The following is an 18,791-nucleotide window of genomic DNA, read 5'->3' on the forward strand; positions in this document are numbered from 1 at the left end:
TTCAGAAAGTTTAAAGAACTTTTTATAGGTTACATGGTAAAAGTGGAACTGGGTTTTCAAAATCGTTATATAATTCCAAAGTCTAATCAATGAAACTATCCAGATTCTAAACTAAGGAAAAAGGTCACCAGAACAAGCATTAACAAAAGATGATTAAGTAGCTTGCTCAAAAATCACAAACAGCAGCAGAGGAGTAAATAAAACCTCAGCTTATACAGCACTGTTACAACCATTCAACTTAGAAGTTAGATGGCCCTTTTACTTAAATCATACATTGTTTCAACAGATTTTCATATCACAACAAAAGGCATATTAAAACTCAACCCTTATAAACTAAACCAAGTATTAGCAACTGGCGACAACTTTGTATTTACCCATGTGATGAAGAACTCTAGGATCCATCATTTTGGCCATTTGTTGATTCAATTTTGCCATCTGTGACTGGCTCACATTCTTAGACATGTCACCACCTGAAGAAAAAAAGGTTTTGAGTCAATATAGACTGTAATATAATCAGGGTATCATAGAAATTGAGTAAATATAAAGAAAAAAACCTATAATCTTATCACTCTAACACAATTATTTCTATTTGTACATATTCCCCTTCTACTCTTTATCCCAATTTCATACATATTTTTGAGAAAGAACAAGTGAAACTCAATATTAAGGGACTTTCTTTTTCTTTAAAATTATTTTAGTTATTTATTTTGGCTGCGTTGGGTCTTCATTGCTGCGCTCAGGCTTTCTCTAGTTGCGGCGAGTGGGAGCTACTCTTCGTTGCGGTGTGACTTAATGTGTTTATAAATCACTATCTGAAATAATATGTGGCGTTAGGAATTATAACCAATTTTAAACTTGTTTGTCTAACTTTTCTCCCTTGTCACAAAAAAGAAAATAGGATATAGTAGGGAAGGAAAGTAAGGAAACTGTCAAAGACAAAACGTGATAGGGCTTCCCTGGTGGCGCAGTGGTTGAGAGTCCGCCTGCCGATGCAGGGGACATAGGTTCGTGCCCCAGTCTGGGAGGATCCCACATGCCGCGGAGCGGCTGCGCCCGTGAACCATGGCCACTGAGCCTGTGTGTCTGGAGCCTGTGCTCCGCAACGGGAGAGGCCAGCCACAACAGTGAGAGGCCCGCGTACCACAAAAACAAAAATAAAAAAATAAAAAAAATTTTAAAACGTGATAAAAACTTATGTAAATACCCATCTTTTTTAGAAAGCTATTCAGTGGTATTATTCATCTTTGGAGCTTACCTAATCAATATTTCTTAAATAATAAATTCACCTTAATAGTGTTTATGATATAGAAAAAAACCTTAAAGAGAGGGCTAGGACACATGATTTTAACCCTTTGGAAAAACAAACTTACCTTTTTACCTTAGACAATACACAGCAAAATAAATTCTAGGTGGGATAAAGAGTAAAAACCTAAAAAAAAAAACAACAACAAGTAGAAGAAAGTATAGGTGACTACTGTGGTATCAACATGGGGAAGGCTTTTATGAGTATAAAATAAACCAAACCAAAAGGCCTGGCTGCGTTAAAAATGAAAACTTCAGAGACTTCCCTGGTGGTCCAGTGGTTAAGAATCCGCCTTCCAAGGCAGGGGATGTGGGTTTGATCCCTGGTCGGGGAACTAAGATCCCACATGCTGCGGGGCAACTAAGCCTGCATGCTGCAACTACTGAGCCTGTGTGCTCTAGACTCCGTGCGCCACAACAAAGAGCCTGTGTGCTGCAATGACAGCACACATGCTCAACGAAGATCCCGCATACCGCATACCGCAACTAAGACCTGATGCAGCCAAATAAATAAATTAGTTAATTAATTTAAAAAACTAAAACTTCATTTTTAATTAAAAATAAAAATGAACGGCAAATGAAATTTTGGGAAAAATATTTGCAGGTATAGTCCAAGAATTTTAAAGAGTTATTACAAAGCAATAAGGAAAAAATAAAACAAATGGACAAGTAACCTAAGTAAGAGGGAATTCACCAAGAAAATTCAAACCAATAAATGTACGAAGAAATGTTATATGTGAGTAATCAATAAAACATATTGAAAAACATTTGACCATTAAATTGGAAATACTGAATTATTACAAAACTTATTCTGCATCTACTATATTTATGATCAAAACAGACAAAATCCCTGGCCTCATGGAAGACTGCACAGAAACTAATACAGGAACTGATACTGATATGAAATCAGCCTAAACATCCAACAAAGACGCATTGTGCTAAACAAAGATACATGCGTAACTGGAATAGTACTCAGTGGTTAAAAGTTATATTCTGAAGAATATCTGACAATATGGAAAAAGAGTCATGATGTTTGAAAAGAAAAAGCATTAGTTATATCAAATGTTATTTGCGATAAGACCCATGGGATTCTCTGGGGAGTAAAGGTAATGGGTGTTTTAAATTTTTTTCTTATATTTCCTTATATTCTCTAAATTTTCTTTAATATATACTATAACGTCACAAAAATAAAGTCATTAAGTGTGATTTTTTAAAAATATTAGCATTTATTACCTTGAATCTGAAAACAGATAAATCACAGATTGCATTATAAATCCTGGAAGTACTTGAATATAACATGAAATTCAGCAGTGTATTTTCTAATACTGGCAGTACTCCCTGGCTTTAATTTTTAGTTTCTCAACCTCTTTCTTTCCTTTCAGTGTGTCAACTAATGATGAGCTTGTTATTTTTCTTACCTTTGAAAAGTCCTTTGATACCTCCCATCTTTTTTACCATCTGTGCAAATTTGGTATATTGTGTCAAAAGTTCTTGTACATCTCTCGTTGACACACCTGATCCTCTTGCTACTCTTTGGATTCTTCCTGGTTGCTTACTGAAAACCTTGGCACCATCAGTACTGTCCAGTTCTGTAGGCAAGGGTCAATAACTTTTACGTACACACAATTAACATTCATTGTCAAAGCAGTCACATGCAAATATCTTATACAGAGAAAATAAATACAGTGGTGAAACCACCAACCAAATTTAACAAATGTTGTTATCATCTGCTGTGTCTTCATCTGGTTTTTTAAAATTAAACATGGAATATATTCAAAAGAATATTTATAATATCCATAAGCTATAAAAACAATAAAACAAATACACATCTACTCACCCTACAGTTTAAGTAAAATAGAACATTGTGAAAATTTTTCTTTGAAAAAATTTTCTTTGTCCACCCTTTCTATATCTCATATCCAACTGCTCCTCAGAGTATATGCCAGAGGTATAAGGTATATTTCAAAGAGGAACAAAAGTGCTTACCTTAGCTCTAAATAACTATTATCCTTTAAATCATAAATTTAGGCATATAAGCAAGTAGAAGTAGGTAGGTTCTATCTATAATCAACAGAATAATTGTATATTTCCTACATAATCAAGTAATTACTACTAGTTTTTTAATGCCTTCTGTAACGTAAAGAATGAGTTAATTCCTTCCAGTGTTTTGATAACTCTTAGAATACGAGGTACATTTCTTATGGCATTAGTTGCATACAATCTCAGGAACAAAATTTCTATTATGTTTGCATTCTCTCCACAATATCCCCCAATAAGTGATCACCTAACTTTGATTTAACAACCCCAGGAGAGATGACCCACTATCCAAAATAAGTCAATCTATGCCATTCTAATACCTGTAATTATGGAAAATCTTTTCACATATTAAAATGAAATATGTTTGCCTGACATTCCTTCCTATTTTGCATAGATGTCTCCTTGCCAGGTATAAAGAATAAGGCTTTCAAATTATTTGAGAGCCATGATGTCTCCTGTGAATTTTCTCCAGGTGACAAATATCCAACTCTTTTGACTGTTCCTCTTATAACATGGTTTAGCACCCCATTTACCACGCTGATTTCCTAACTACATTTTCTAATTTGTCTATGCCCTCTAAGCATATTGTCCAGAAGTGAACTGAAATCCAGGGGAAGACTAATTACTCATGTAATACAAATAAAGATCAAATTATCTCATAATAAACTTATAGTCTGTTAAAACCTCTAAATCCATTTCATAAATGCAGTTTTTAAGCCACATCTTCATGATAAAATATTTAGAAAATGTGTATCATATTCCTTGCAAGAGCTCAAATGGAGTGAGAGAAAGAAGACAGCGAATAACAGCACATCCTGGCAAGCAATAGGAGAGAGTTAAGCAAAAAGCAGAAGGGGCATAATTCAAAGAAGAAAGGAAGTCAGGAAAGGCTCCATGCTGGTGGTTTCTCTTTAACTGTGTAGTCCTGAAGGACAAGTATAAGTAAAGAAGAGAAAAGAGCAAGGGATATTCTAGGAAGCAGAACATGGATTCCTAGAATAAATGAAACTAGTTTTGTGTAGAAGGAACAATGCATGGATAAGAGCTGAGAGATTTAAGAGATTATAAAAGTAAGTAAGGACAAAATTATAACAGAACTTGTACACCAGGCTTAGGAGTTGGGAATTCATCAAGAAGACAACATAGAGCCACTGAAAGATTTCAATCCCAGAATTGTTATGTTTAGAAAGATTATTCTTGTGGCAGTGAGGAAGGCAGATTAAAAGAGTGAAAGGGCTTCCCTGGTGGCGCAGCGGTTGAGAGTCCGCCTGCCGATGCAGGGAACACGGGTTCGAGCCCTAGTCCGGGAAGATCCCACGTGCCGCAGAGTGGCTGGGCCCGTGAGCCATGGCCGCTGAGCCTGCGCTTCACAACGGGAGAGGCCACGACAGTGAGAGGCCCGCGTACCGCAAAAAAAAAAAGAGTGAAAAAAGAGAAAGGGAAGTGTCAGGAGGCTACTGTAGCAATCCAGGTAAGGAATGATGAGTGTATGAACTAATTCAGGGGATATAGAGACAAAGAGGAGAGAGAAGATACGAGAAATACTTAGGAAGTATAACTCACTAAGTCTAAGGTGATGTTAAGGTTTCTGTATTGTACTTGAAGTGATGAAATACTGATACGAATGGAGTGTGATAAGTATGTATATATATTGTAATACCTAGAGCAACCACTAAGAAAACTACTCAAAGAATCATAAAAACATACAGATACATTAAAATAGAATAATAATGTTCAAACAATCCATAGGAAGATAGAAAAGAGAAAACAAAGAACAAAAATCAGAGTGAACAAACAGAACAAAAGATAAAATGGCAGAACTTAAATCCTAATATATAAATAATATATCAGTTAAAAGATTATCAGAATTATTAAAAAAGAAAAAACATAACATGTTAATATGAAACTCACTTCAAATATAATGATACAGGTAGGTTAAAGGTAAAAGGATAGAAAAAGATATATAATACAAACAACTAATTAAAAGAAAGCTGGAGTGGTTGCATTAATATCAGATAAAGTGGAGCAGGGCAAAGGAGAGCATTACATACATAATGATAAAAGGGTCAGGTCAATTCACTAAGAAGACATAACAATCCTAAATGTGTATGCACCCAACAAAAGAGCTTCAAAATACACGAAGCAAAACTGACACAACTGAAAGGAGAAAAGTTAGGCATCTCAATACCTCTATATCCATAATCAATAGAATGACTAGACAGTAAATCTAAGTTGACCCCAGTTTCTAGCTTGGGTAACTGAATAGATAGGTGGAAGTGTCACTCACCAAAGCAGAAGCACTACATTTTGGAACTGATGTACCTCAGAAAACTCTCAAACGTGTAATAGAGATGTCTGTCCACCATTCAGTGAGCACCTAGACAGGAAGTGATCCAGAGTATAGACTCTCAAGCCAGAAGCCCAGCCTCTCCATTCCCTAGCTAGTGACCTTTGGCAGATTACTCAACTTCCCTGTATCCTAATCTGTAACAGCTAGATTGGATTTTGACCCCAGAATTGTCCCTTAAGAGTTGTTGTGGGTTAAAATATGTAAAGTGCTCAGGACAGTACCTAGGGCAGAATAAACACTCTAGATATGGCTGCAGTTATTAATTCTACATTCAGAACTTTTTTTTTTTTATTTTGCGGTACGTGGGCATCTCACTGTTGTGGCCTCTCCTGTTGTGGAGCACACGCTCCGGATGCGCAGGCTCCAGTGGCCATGGCTCACGAGCCCAGCCGCTCCGCAGCATGTGGGATCTTCCCAGACAGGGGCACGAACCAGTGTCCCCTGCATCGGCAGGCAGACTCTCAACCACTGCGCCACCAGGGAAGCCCTGCACAACTTTTAATAGTGTTGAAGATACACAGATGAGAGAGAAACATTATTTGGGTTACTATGAAGGCCTAGAGATCAGGAAAGACGTAGAGACTACAAAAAATAATCAGGTAGTAGACAAAGCATAGATGTGGATTAATTATTCAAAACTGAGCAGAATGATAAGAAACACTAGCTGAGGACAGAAAACTGTAGCATATATTCACTTAAGAGGTTGGGTGAGGATGAGACCAGTGAAAGAGACTAAGTGAACAAGAGAGGTATGTGTAGTTCCCTGGTGGCCTTGTGGTTAGGATTCTGGGCTTTCACTGCCGTGGCCCCGGTTCAATCCCTGATCTGAGAACTGAGATCCTGCAAGCCACACAGCACAGCCAAAAACACAAACAAACAAAACAAAACAAAACAAAAAAAGCAAACAAAAAAAAGAAACCAATAAAGGTAAGGGTAAAATGGAGAGATGGTATAATGGAAACCAAGAGAAAAAGGTGTTTAACATCCAATGTTATAAAGGTCAAGAAAAAAACTGAAGAGTATCCATTAGAGTAGACCAGTGGAAGGTTATTGAAAATCTTTGTATGATCTATTTCACAGTAATGGTGGGGAGAGAAGTCAGATTTCAGTAGTTTGGGAACACAAACCATTCTTTTAAGAAGTTTGACTGAAAAGAGAGACAGAGTAAAAGCATGCGGGAGAAGTGAAGCCTAGAAAATGTGAAATTGTGAACTTAAGAAAGAATGTTTATATATTGATGGGGGAAAAAAGTCAGTAGGTAAGGAGAGACTGCAGATATAGCAGAGGATTTTACTGATGGAGAGAGGTCCTTGAAAAAGCTTTAAGAATGGTTTGTGGCTGTCACAATCTCATAGATAAATCAGCCAAAAGCTGAAATAATTCAATGCCAAAAGCCTGTATTTCTTTGTAAATAAGAACAGAGATCAAGAGTAGAAGGGCTACAAAAGGGTGATAAATGTTTGGCATGCCTGCTGGGTTCAATCAGAAAGGGTGCTACAAATACTGGGAAAAAGATAAAGAGGTCATGGGTCTAGAGATATTCATGGGCTGAGGACCTGAAAGTACAGGAGAAAGGGATAATGTAGGATTAGAGATAGAGCAGTGTACTTGAGAAGACCAAACCTTGAGAGTTACAGAGCAAAGTAAGCTGGTAAACACTGCATAAACTCTCTCTCTCTTACACATTCCCAATTCATGTTAGCATATTAGAGCTCTGAGGAGACATACAATAAATAAACTTACTAGTGTTTTTTTTTTAACTCAGCATTCCCCCAAATTTATTTGACTACAGAACTCCCCTTTTAAGTTATTTCTATCAACACCATAAAGAACTTGTGTTCTCTCCACAGAACTCATTTGGAGAAGCACTATACTAGACATTTCTCTCAATGAGGAGGTCAACCCAGTAATCCCAACCCTTTGAGCAAGAGCTTTCAAGCAGCTAGAAATCTCCCTAACAATAATCTTTCAGTCTAAATTTTCCCCATCTTGTCCACAAGAACATAGTTAAACTCTCAACTTACTGATATTCAGAACATTGTCCTCCAAGTCAAATAATCTACCACCTTACCTTGATCATTCATACTATCCATTATTGTCATTAACTTCTTTAGCCTGGCCATTGACTCTTGTTCATTTCCTTTGCTCATAAAATCTGTTCCGAAACCAGGGATCATCCCCTAAAAGATATATTAAACATAAAATCAATAATAGCTTGAGATTAATTGTTCAGAATGTTCACATTTAACTAATGGCTTTAATGTTAATACTAAGTTTTAAAAGTATCTATTTTTACCCAAATATTAAAATAATTAAAGCAAGTGTATCTGTTCTTAGAAATTTTAACAAAAACAAAAGAGGTTAGAAAAAAACTTTTTAGTATAACTAACCAAGATCTGACTGAAGGGGCCCATTTTCATGATATTTTGAAATTGTTCATACATGTCTCGCAACGTAAACTGACCTGAAATACAATATAAATGATGCAGATATATTAGAGAATGAACATTTCCAGTCAATAAAACCTAATGATTTCCCTTAATCATGGGCTCATCTTGAAGCACACTTATAAAATACCCAATCAATAAGTATTCACTGAGCAGTTACTACACACAAGATCACAGGATGAATACAGTGGAGACAGATAGATCCTATCCTAGAGAAGCTCATATTCTATCAGAGAAAATGGACATAAATACAGGAAACGTGAAAACAAAGGAGACAAACTATACCTACTAGGATAACTGAAATTAGTAAGTCTGACAACACCAAAAGTTAAAGAGAATGTAGAACAAACAGAACTCTCATATACTGCTGATGAGAATTGTAAAATGGGCAAAAGCACTTTAGATTATGTGGAGTTTCTTACACAGCTTAGCTGTCCATGAACTGGAAAATGGATAGACTCTGAATGAAATACTACTCTCAGCAATAAAAGAACAGGCTATGGGCTTCCCTGGTGGCACAGTGGTTAAGAATCCACCTGCCAATTCAGGGGACACGGGTTCAAGCCCTGGTCCGGGAAGATCCCACATGCTGTGGAGCAACTAAGCCCAAGCACCACAACTACTGAGCCTGCGCTCTAGAGCCTGCGAGCCACAACTACTGAGCCCACGGGCCGCAACTACTGAAGCCTAGGCCCGTAGAGCCCGTGCTCTGCAACAAGAGAAGCCAGCGCAATGAGAAGCCCATGCACTGTAACGAAGAGTAGCCCCCTCTCACCACAACTAGAGAAAGCCCGTGTGTAGTAACGAAGACCCAATGCAGCCAAAAGTAAATAAAATAAATTAAAAAAAAAAAAAAAAAAAGAGGCTACAGGTGAGTACAACCACCTGGATGAATATCAAAAATATTATGCTGAGTCACAGAAACCATGTGGGAAAAAAAGATACACTCTAGGATTCCTATAATATGAAGTATTTACTAGGAAGGGGAATAAGCAAACTTTCTAGAGTAATGGAAATATTCTATTTCCTGATGGAGTGTAGATTATTGTGCATTTGTCAAAGTTGATTGGATGATATTCTTAGAATCTGAGCATTTCATCATTATGTAAATTCAGTTAAGGAGAAAAACAGAAAGAACAAGACAAAGGAGAAAGATTATTTTCTATTTTTGTCCAAAGATATAAACAAAAATGGTGTTTGGTTTTAGGCATTCTGAATTTTAAGTAGCAGTACAATATCTTAAAAGAAATGTTATAGCCGGCAGCTAGAAATGCAAAATAAAACAGTGGTAGAGAAGATTAAGGCTAAAATACATATTATACAGAAATGACAACTGAAGCTATGATAAATATAAGAAATCCACTGTCATGGAACCCAAGTGAAGAGTCTGAAAATATAAAAGGCAGATAAAACTGTTAAGTACTGGGAGCCAAGAGGAAAGAGAAAGGTCACTACATTTGGAAATCAGGAGGCCCTTGGTGATAACAGAAATGAGTAGAATGTTAGAAGCAGAAGCAAAATGCAGAGATATAAAGAGAGACACAGGAGTCAGAAAGCAGACTGAAGAGGAATATATTACCCAGTTTAGTGTGGTAGTAGCAGGGGGAAAGAATCAGGCAATAAAGGATAGATTCATTCATTCAACAAATATTTACTAAAGACTTACTAAGTGCCAGAAACTGTACTAGGTACTGTGAACATAAAAGAGGAAGAACACAGCTATGAAACCTACCTTCACTTTCCAGCAGGGAAGACAGACATCAAATCATTGTGACGACTCATACAGCAATTACAGGATCCAATGGAAACATACAGTAGGGGGTTCTAACTTAGTCTAAGGATAAGGTAGAATGTCCCTGAAGCACATTTAAGGAAAGACTTGAAGTATTAGTAGGAGTTAGCCGGTTTGGCTGGGATAAAGAAGGACAGAAGTAGGAAGAAGAGAGGATAACTACCTAACAGGCAAAGGGACCAGCAAGGGCAAAGGCAGAGACAGCAGCGTACATGTGAGAAACTGATAGAAATTCAGCATGACCAGCACACGGAATGCTAAAAACAATAGTGTCAAAACATGACTCAGAAGATGTGGGTTAGATAGTGGAGTCATTCAAAACTACTCTAAGGGAAATGGGAAGTTACTGAAAGATTTTAAGAAAGGTAATAGGATCAAATTTGCATGTCTGAAAGATCATTTCGGCTGAAGTATAAAAAACTGATCCAAGGGGAAGAGTCCAAAAAACTGGAATATCTGTTAAAAGACTTAGAATAAACAATCTAGATAAGAGATGAACTTGCATAGTTGCTGGGAAGTAGGGGATGGAATAGAGATAATTAGGAGGTAGAATCACTAGGACTAATGACTAATCGGAAAAGGACTGGGCAGAGTGAGGAAGAGATGAGTTGATGACAACATCCGAATTTCTGACTTTGGCAACAAGACAAATGATGTTAAATTCATAGATGATAACATTGGGGTGGGAGGTTAGGATGGGAAGACAAGGATAAACTGAACTAAATGTCTAAGGAAGATCTAAGCATCTAAACATACAGATATGAGTCTGAAGCTCCAGAGAAAGAAGATGGCCTAGAATGATCCCTGGAAAACATCAACATTTGAGAAGTAAAGGCATAGGCACCTGACAAGATGAATGAGAAGGAGCAAAGAGGCAGGATAGTACGTGGCCATGGAAATTAAGAGTAATACCATTTTGAGAAAAACAGAAATGGTCAATAATATGTTAAATGCTTCTGGACATTGACGAGGGATTGAACTCGCGCCCCCTGCAGTGGTAGCGTGGAGTCTTAACCACTGGACCACCAGGGTAGTCCGAGGTTAAGTAATTTGAAAAAGTCACATGTTAGAATAAAAAACTTGAGCTCTTAATCACATTTCAATAGGAGTTGACTTCAATGTGGAGTAAAGAAAACATGTGTGGGTATTTAATCTCATTCTTTTAAATTTCTTTTTATATGTTTTATCACATATAAATATAAAATTTATAAGTAAACAAACAAATCAGAAGAGAGTATTCTAATGTACTTTTAACCTGTTTTACTCCAAGGAACCCAATGAAAGCTTCAATTTTAATCAATGCAATTTGATTACAAGAAAGAAAATAAAAACACTCCATTCTACAATTGCTTAGATGCCTGAGATTTAAAATGATTTATATATAAATCTAAAACAGTAAACATTTGAAGAATTGACTTTAATGGATGTATCATTTCAAACAAATTACAGCTTTATCAAAAGAAATCCAGGTAAGTCATCTGAAATCAAATGCTTTTTGCTACTCATATACCATGTTTCAACTTCTCTATAAGTGCTTCATTGTCATCCAACTTCAACTCGTTGACTTTATCTATCAGTCCTTCAATGTCACCCATACCTATAAGACCCAAAAAAGTAAAATTAATAACTAATAGTGTATCTGTTTTACATTATGCAAAATGCATGCACATACATAATAAGCCTGTGAGATAGGCACTTCACAGGTGAAAAATTGAAGCTGGAGACGTTAAGTGACAAAGCAGGAACTGCAGCCCAGGGTTTAATTCCAAATTCCATGCTCTCAAACACCTGGAGACATTATGAAAGTTTTGCTGCCATTATCACTGCTATTACTACAACCACATGCTTCTGTATTGAGCTCTAAAACTTCTCCAAGGAACTTTCCATCTAATAGCTCATTTTACCACTCTAACTACAGGAAGCAGATAACCACCATCCTTAGTTTGCAGGTAAAGAAGATAAATCATAGAAGAAAATTATTTTCCTGAGCTAGTTAGCGAGAGGGCAGAATTAAAATCCTAATCTGTCCTAAAAATTCATACTATTTCTTGAAGGTTTTTCTATATCCCCACCACTGTACACACCAAGAAGTTTGCTGATGAAAGGCTGTGTTTTGAAAGGTTCAAAGTCATCTATATGTTCCCCTGTACCAATGAAAATAATTGGACTTTTTGTGGCAGCAACTCTGCAAAGAAAAAGAAAACACAAAATAACCTCAAAAAGGAAAACAAATTTCTAGAAGATTTTAAAGGTAATTAGACAAAGGTACATAGCTCAAGTTTCTTTTCACTAGCTAAAGGAGAACTGCATCAGAGGTACTCCAAAATTCTGTTTCTATTCAAACTTCTTTTACAGACCATACTATGTCCACCATTGGAATATATTTTAAATGATTAATAAGAAAGCCATAAATACACACACACACACACACACACACACACACACACACACACACACACACACACACAGCCCAAGACACGGGACAATAACATCAATGATACTTACGCACTGAGTGCACCACCTCCTTTTGCATGACCATCAAGTTTTGTCACTATTACTGAGGCTACATCTACTTTATCTTTAAAAGCCTTAGCCTGGGCTTCACAAGCCTGCCCAATGGAGGCATCCATCACATAAACAATGTTATCGGGTTGCTAGAAAATTTAAATAGAAAAGATATATATTTTTACTGACCTTAAGCAAATTTCATCATTAGAAGGTATAAAAGATATTTATTATAATTATTCAATCAATCAGTATTTACTGAGGGAGTACTATGTATTGGGCACCATTTATGTCCTCAGTCAAAGAGATGAATAAGAAAATCCTTATCCTTGTGGAACCTACATTCTAATCACTGGAGACAAATAAAAAAATAGGCAAATAAACATTTCAGATGTACAACAATTAAAATGGAACAGAGAAAATCAGTTCTGAGGTGTGAGAGGTTTCTTTCTGTAGGGTGGTCAGGGAAGACCTGTCTGGAGGTAACATTTGAGCTGAGGCCTGAATAAAGAGGAAAAAGTTAAGCAATGATCTAGAGGAATCACACTCTAGACAAATGCAATAGCAACAGTAAATCAGAGAAAAAAAGTAGAAGAGTGTGCGCTGAAAGCAAAATAAATAAAGGACAGATGAGGATATTCCCCTTAGGTCTGCTCACCTAGGTCAAAATAATGGCACAGCTAAACAAAACAAAACAATGTATTAGTATTAATCATTAACCAAAGAATTACTGCCAACACCTCAATGGCAAAACATGGGTTCATAATATGTGCTATAGATTACCTATAAACCACTTCTTCCCAAGTTATTTCCATCACAATTTTAAAGAGACACTAAATGATTATTAATATTTTTAAATGCTTCATTTTAAAAATCTTTCAAAATTCACCTAAGGCAAATGTTTTTAAGTTAATTTAAATAATTTACAGAAAGGAAATTCAACAGCTATTAAAGGTTCTCATTTTTTTTTGCTTGTTACTTTTTCTTATACATACAAATAAGATGATTAAGTGAGAAAGGAAATATTTCAATACTCATGAAAATTTCATATTAATGTACAGAAGATTAAGTCCTTATCATACAGACAAAGGAGCCCAAAATAAAAATATATTACTTGGAATCTTTCTTACAGACAAAAAATAATTTATATGGTTCATAAACTCAATCAGGATTTATAATTAATTTAACCAAAGTCTTAATAATGTTGATAAATTAAGCTACTTACTATAGCATTAGCAACTTGAAGCATTTCTTCAAACAAAGAGTCTTCTTGTTTATGGCGGCCACTTGTATCAACAATAATAATTTCAAAATTTTCATTTTTGAATTTCTCCACTCCTTCAGAGGCAATGATGACAGGATCCATTTCTGTATAGCTATTTAACATGGAAAAATGACTTAGCAGCAAAACTTCCAAATACGAAAAATTTGGAAACTGTTAGTGCACCCTTAATCTACTCTGGAAAAGTCATAATGATCACAATTTCAATTTAGAAGTATAAAATCTAATAAGTATTAAATATAACAACCCACTTCTAGAGCAGCATGAAGCAGTAATCAGTTTTCCAATTACAAAATCCTGTATGATTCTTTTTTTAAATAAATTTATTTAAAAACAATAAATAGCCCCCATATTTATTTATTTATTATTGGCTGTGTTGGGTCTCGGTTGCTGTGCGCAGGCTTTCTCTAGTTGCAGTGAGCGGGGGCTACTCTTCGTTTTGGTGCGCGGGCTTCTCATTGTGGTGGCTTCTCTTGTTGTGGAGCACGGGCTCTAGGCACGCAGGCTTCAGTATTTGTGGCACACGGGCTTCAGCAGTTGTGGCGCACGGGCTTAGTTGTTCCATGGCATGTGGGATCTTCCCGGACCAGGGCTCGAAACCATGTCCCCTACTTTGGCAGGCAGATTCTTAAACACTGCGCCACCAGGGAAGCCTGAAATCCTGTATGATTCTGCTGTGTATCTTTTCTGAATGAGCTGTGAATCCCTCAATTTTTTTTACATTTTCTTTAATAACTGAACTTGTATTACATAGTGTTTTAAACATGCTTTTCCACTTAACACCCTTTTATAAGCAATGTTTTAAACATCTTTATTGGAGTATAATTGCTTTACAATGTTGTGTTATTTACTGCTGTATAGCAAAGTGAATCAGCTATACGTATACATATATCCCCATATCCCCTCCTTCTTGCGTCTCCCTCCCACCCTCCCTATCCCACCAATCTAGGTGGTCACAAAACACGGAGCTGATCTCCCTGTGCTATGCAGCTGCTTCCCACTAGCTATCTATTTTACATTTGGTAGTGTATATATGTCAACGCCACCCTCTCACTTTGTCCCAGCTTACCATTCCCCCGCCCGTGTCCTCAAGTCCATTCTCTACGTCTTCATCTTTACTCCTGTCCTGCCCCTAGGTCCATCAGAACCTTTTTTTTCTTTTTAGATTCCATGTATCTGTGTTAGCATACGGTATGTTTTTCTCTTCTGAGTTACCTCACTCTGTATGACAGACTCTAGGTCCATTCACCTCACTACAAATAACTCAATTTCATTTCTTTTTAAGGCTGAGTAACATTCCATTGTATATATGTGCCACATCTTCTTTATCCATTCATTTGTCGATGGACACTTAGGTTGCTTCCATGTCCTGGCTACTGTAAACAGTGCTACAATGAACACGGGTACATGTGTCTTTTTGAATTATGGTTTTCTCAGGGTATATGCCCAGTAGTGGGATTGATGGGTCATATGGTGGTTCTACTTTTATATCTTTAAGGAACCTCCATACTGTTCTCCATAGTGGATGTATCAATTTACATTCCCACCAAGAGTGCAGGAGGGTTCCCTTTTTTCCACTCCCTCTCCAGCACTGATTGTTTGTAGATTTTTTGATGATGGCCATTCTGACCGTGTGAGGTGATACCTCAGTGTAGTTTTTTTTTTTTTTACATCTTTATTGGAGAATAATTGCTTTACAATGGTGTGTTAGTTTCTGCTTTATAACAAAGTGAATCAGTTATACATATACATATGTTCCCATATCTCTTGCCTCTTGCGTCTCCCTCCCTCCCACCCTCCCTATCCCACCCCTTTAGGCGGTCACAAAGCACCGAGCTGATCTCCCTGTGCTATGTGGCTGCTTCCCACTAGCTATCTATTTTACGTTTGGTAGTGTATATATGTCCATGCTACTCCCTCAGTTTGTCACAGCTTACCCTTCCCCCTCCCCATATGCTCAAGTCCATTCTGTAGTAGGTCTATGTCTTTATTCCTGTCTTACCCGTAGGTTCTTCATGACATTTTTTCTTCTTAAATTCCATATATGTGTGTTAGCATACAGTATTTGTCTTTCTCTTTCTGACTTACTTGCAAAGGATTAATCTCCAAAATTTATAAGCAGCTCATGCAGCTCAATAACAAAAAAACAACCCAATCCAAAAATGGGCAGAAGACCTCATTGTAGTTTGGATTTGCATTTCTCTAATGATTAGAAATGTTGAGCATCCTTTCATATGTTTGTTGGCAATCTGTATATCTTCTTTGGAGAAATGTATTTTTAGGCCTTCTGCCCATTTTTTGATTGGATTGTTTGTTCTTTTGATATTGAGCTCCATGAGCTGTTTGTATGTTTTGGAGATTAATCCTTTATTCATTGCTTCGCTTGCAAGTATTTTCTCCCATTCTGAGGGTTGTCTTTTCACCTCCTTTATGATGTCCTTTGCTGTGAAAAGCTTTTACGTTTCATTAGGTCCCATTTGTTTATTTTTGTTTTTATTTCCATTTCTCTAGGAGGTGGGTCAAATAGGATCTTGCTGTGATTTATGTCATAGAGTGTTATACCTATGTTTTCCCCTAAGAGTTTACATTTAGGTCTTTAATACATTTTGAGTTTATTTTTGTGTATAGTGTTAGGAAGTGTTCTAATTTCATTCTTTTACATGTACCTGTCCAGTTTTCCCAGCACCACTTATTGAAGAGGCTGTCTTTTCTCCATTGTATATTCTTGCCTCCTTTATCATAGATAAAGTGACCATATGTGCGTGGGTTTAACTCTGGGCTTTCTATCCTGTTCCACTGATCTATATTTCTGTTTTTTCTGCCAGTACCATACTGTCTTGATTACTGTGGCTTTGCAGTACAGTGTGAACTCAGGGAGCCTGATTCCTTCAGCTCCGTTTTTCTTTCTCAAGATTGCTTTGGCTATTCAGGGTCTTTTGTGTTTCCATACAAATTGTGAAATTTTTTCTTCAAGTTCTGTGAAAAATGCTGTTGGTAGTTTGATAGGAATTGCACTGAATCTGTAGATTGCTTTGGGTACTATAGCCATTTTCACAATGTTGATTCTTCCAATCCAAGAACATGGTATATCTCTGCATCTGTTTGTATCGTCTTTAATTTCTTTCAAAATTGCCTTATAGTTTTCTGTATACAGGTCTTTTGTCTCCTTAGGTAGGTTTATTCCTAGGTATTTTATTCTTTTTGTTGCAATGGTAAATGGGAGTGTTTCCTTAATTTCTCTTTCAGATTTTTCATCATTAGTGTATAGGAATGCAGGAGATTTCTGTGCATTAATTTTGGGTCCTGCTACTTTACCAAATTCATTGATTAGCTCTAGTAGTTTTCTGGGAGCATCTGTAGGATTCTCTATATAGTATAGTATAGTATAGTATATTCTCTATATAGTATAGTATCATGCCATTTGCAAGCAGTGAGAGTTTTACTTCTTTTCCAATTTGGATTTCTTTTATTTCTTTTTCTCCTAATTGCCGTGGCTAAAACTTCCCAAAGTATGTTAAATAATAGTGGTGAGAGTGGGCAACCTTGTCTTGTTCCTGATCTTAGAGGAAATCATTTCAGTTTTTCATCATTGAGAATAATGTTGGCTGACTTCTAATTCTGGTTATTTGAGTCTTCTCCCTTTTCTTCTTCATGAGTCTGGCTAACGGTTTATCAATTTTGTTTATGTTCTCAAAGAACCAAGTTTTAGTTTTATTGATCTTTGCTATCATTTCCTTCATTTCTTTTTCTTTTATTTCTAATCTGATCTTTATGATTTCTTTCCGTCTGCTAATTTTGGATTTTTTGTTTTTCTTCTTCTTCTATCTCTAATTGCTTTACGTGTAAGGTTAGGTTGTTTATTTGAGATGTTTCTTGTTTCTTGAGGTAGGATTGTATTGCTATAAACTTCCCTCTTAGATCTGCTTTTGCTGCATCCCATAGGCTTTCAGTTGTCCTGTTTTCATTGTCATTTATTTCTAGGTAGTTTTTTATTTCCTCTTTGATTTCTTCAGTGATGTCTTGGTTATTTAGTAGCGTATTGTTTAGCCTCCATGTGTTTGTATTTTTTACAGATCTTTTCCTGTAATTGATATCTAGTCTCATTGCATTGTGGTGGGAAAAGATACTTATATGATCGCAATTTTCTTAAATTTACCAAGGCTTGATTTGTGACCCAAGATATGATCTATCCTGGAGAATGTTCCATGAGCACTTGAGAAGAAAGTGTATTTGTTGTTTTTGGATGGAATGGCCTATAAATATCAATTAAGTCCATCTTGTCTAATGTGTCATTTAAAGCTTGTGTCTCCTTATTTATTTTCCTTTTGGATGATCCAAAAGGGGTGTTAAAGTGGGGTGTTAAAGTCCCCTACTGTTATCATGTTACTGTCGATTTCTCCTTTTGTGGCTGTTAGCATTTGCCTTATGTGTTGAGGGGATCCTATGTTGGGTGCATAAATATTTACATTTGTCATACCCTCTTCTTGGATTGATCCCTTGATCATTATGTAGCGTCCTTCTTTTTCTCTTGTAATAGTCATTTTTAAGTCTATTTTTCCTGATTTGAGAATTGCTACTCTAGCTTTCTTTTGATTTCCATTTGCATGGAATATCTCTTTCCATCCTCTCACTTTCAGTCTGTATGTGTCCCTAGGTCTGAAGTGGGTCTCTTGTAGACAGCATATATACGGGTCTTGTTTTTGTATCCATTCAGCCAGTCTGTGTCTTTTGGTTGGAGCATTTAATCCATTTACATTTAAGGTAATTATTGATATGTATGTTACTATTACCATTTTTTAAAGTGTTTTGGGTTTGTTTTTGTTGGTCATTTCCTTCTCTTGTATTTCCTGCCTAGAGAATTTTTTAGCATTTGTTGTAAAGCTGGTTTAGTGGTGCTGAATTCTCTTAACTTTTGCTTGTCTGTAAAGGTTTTAATTTCTCTGTCAAATCTGAATGAGATTCTTGCTGGGTAGAGTAATCTTGGTTGTAGGTTTTTCCCTTTCATCACTTTAAATATGTCCTGCCAGTCCTTTCTGGCTTGCAGAGTTTCTGCTGAAAGATCAGCTGTTAACCTTA

At 36.4% G+C, this 18,791-nt stretch overlaps 1 protein-coding gene across 2 annotated transcripts in view; it reads right to left on the minus strand.

Annotated features, from left to right (window-relative positions):
- SRP54 (signal recognition particle 54) overlaps positions 1-18,791 on the minus strand; it is a 44,263-nt gene that overhangs the window by 2,948 nt on the left and 22,524 nt on the right. For both annotated transcript variants that reach the window (XM_024762055.1, XM_024762056.1), the window contains 8 exons: positions 13,659-13,809; positions 12,434-12,582; positions 12,013-12,113; positions 11,439-11,525; positions 8,080-8,153; positions 7,761-7,869; positions 2,721-2,891; positions 375-470 (listed from right to left, as the gene is read on the minus strand). In XM_024762055.1, the coding sequence (XP_024617823.1) occupies positions 375-470; positions 2,721-2,891; positions 7,761-7,869; positions 8,080-8,153; positions 11,439-11,525; positions 12,013-12,113; positions 12,434-12,582; positions 13,659-13,809 (938 nt within the window). The remainder of the gene's footprint in view (positions 1-374; positions 471-2,720; positions 2,892-7,760; positions 7,870-8,079; positions 8,154-11,438; positions 11,526-12,012; positions 12,114-12,433; positions 12,583-13,658; positions 13,810-18,791) is intronic.

The sequence above is a fragment of the Neophocaena asiaeorientalis genome, unplaced genomic scaffold (genome assembly GCF_003031525.2).
Source record: "Neophocaena asiaeorientalis asiaeorientalis breed wild unplaced genomic scaffold, Neophocaena_asiaeorientalis_V1.1 scaffold190, whole genome shotgun sequence".
In the NCBI taxonomy this organism is placed as follows: Eukaryota; Metazoa; Chordata; class Mammalia; order Artiodactyla; family Phocoenidae; genus Neophocaena; species Neophocaena asiaeorientalis.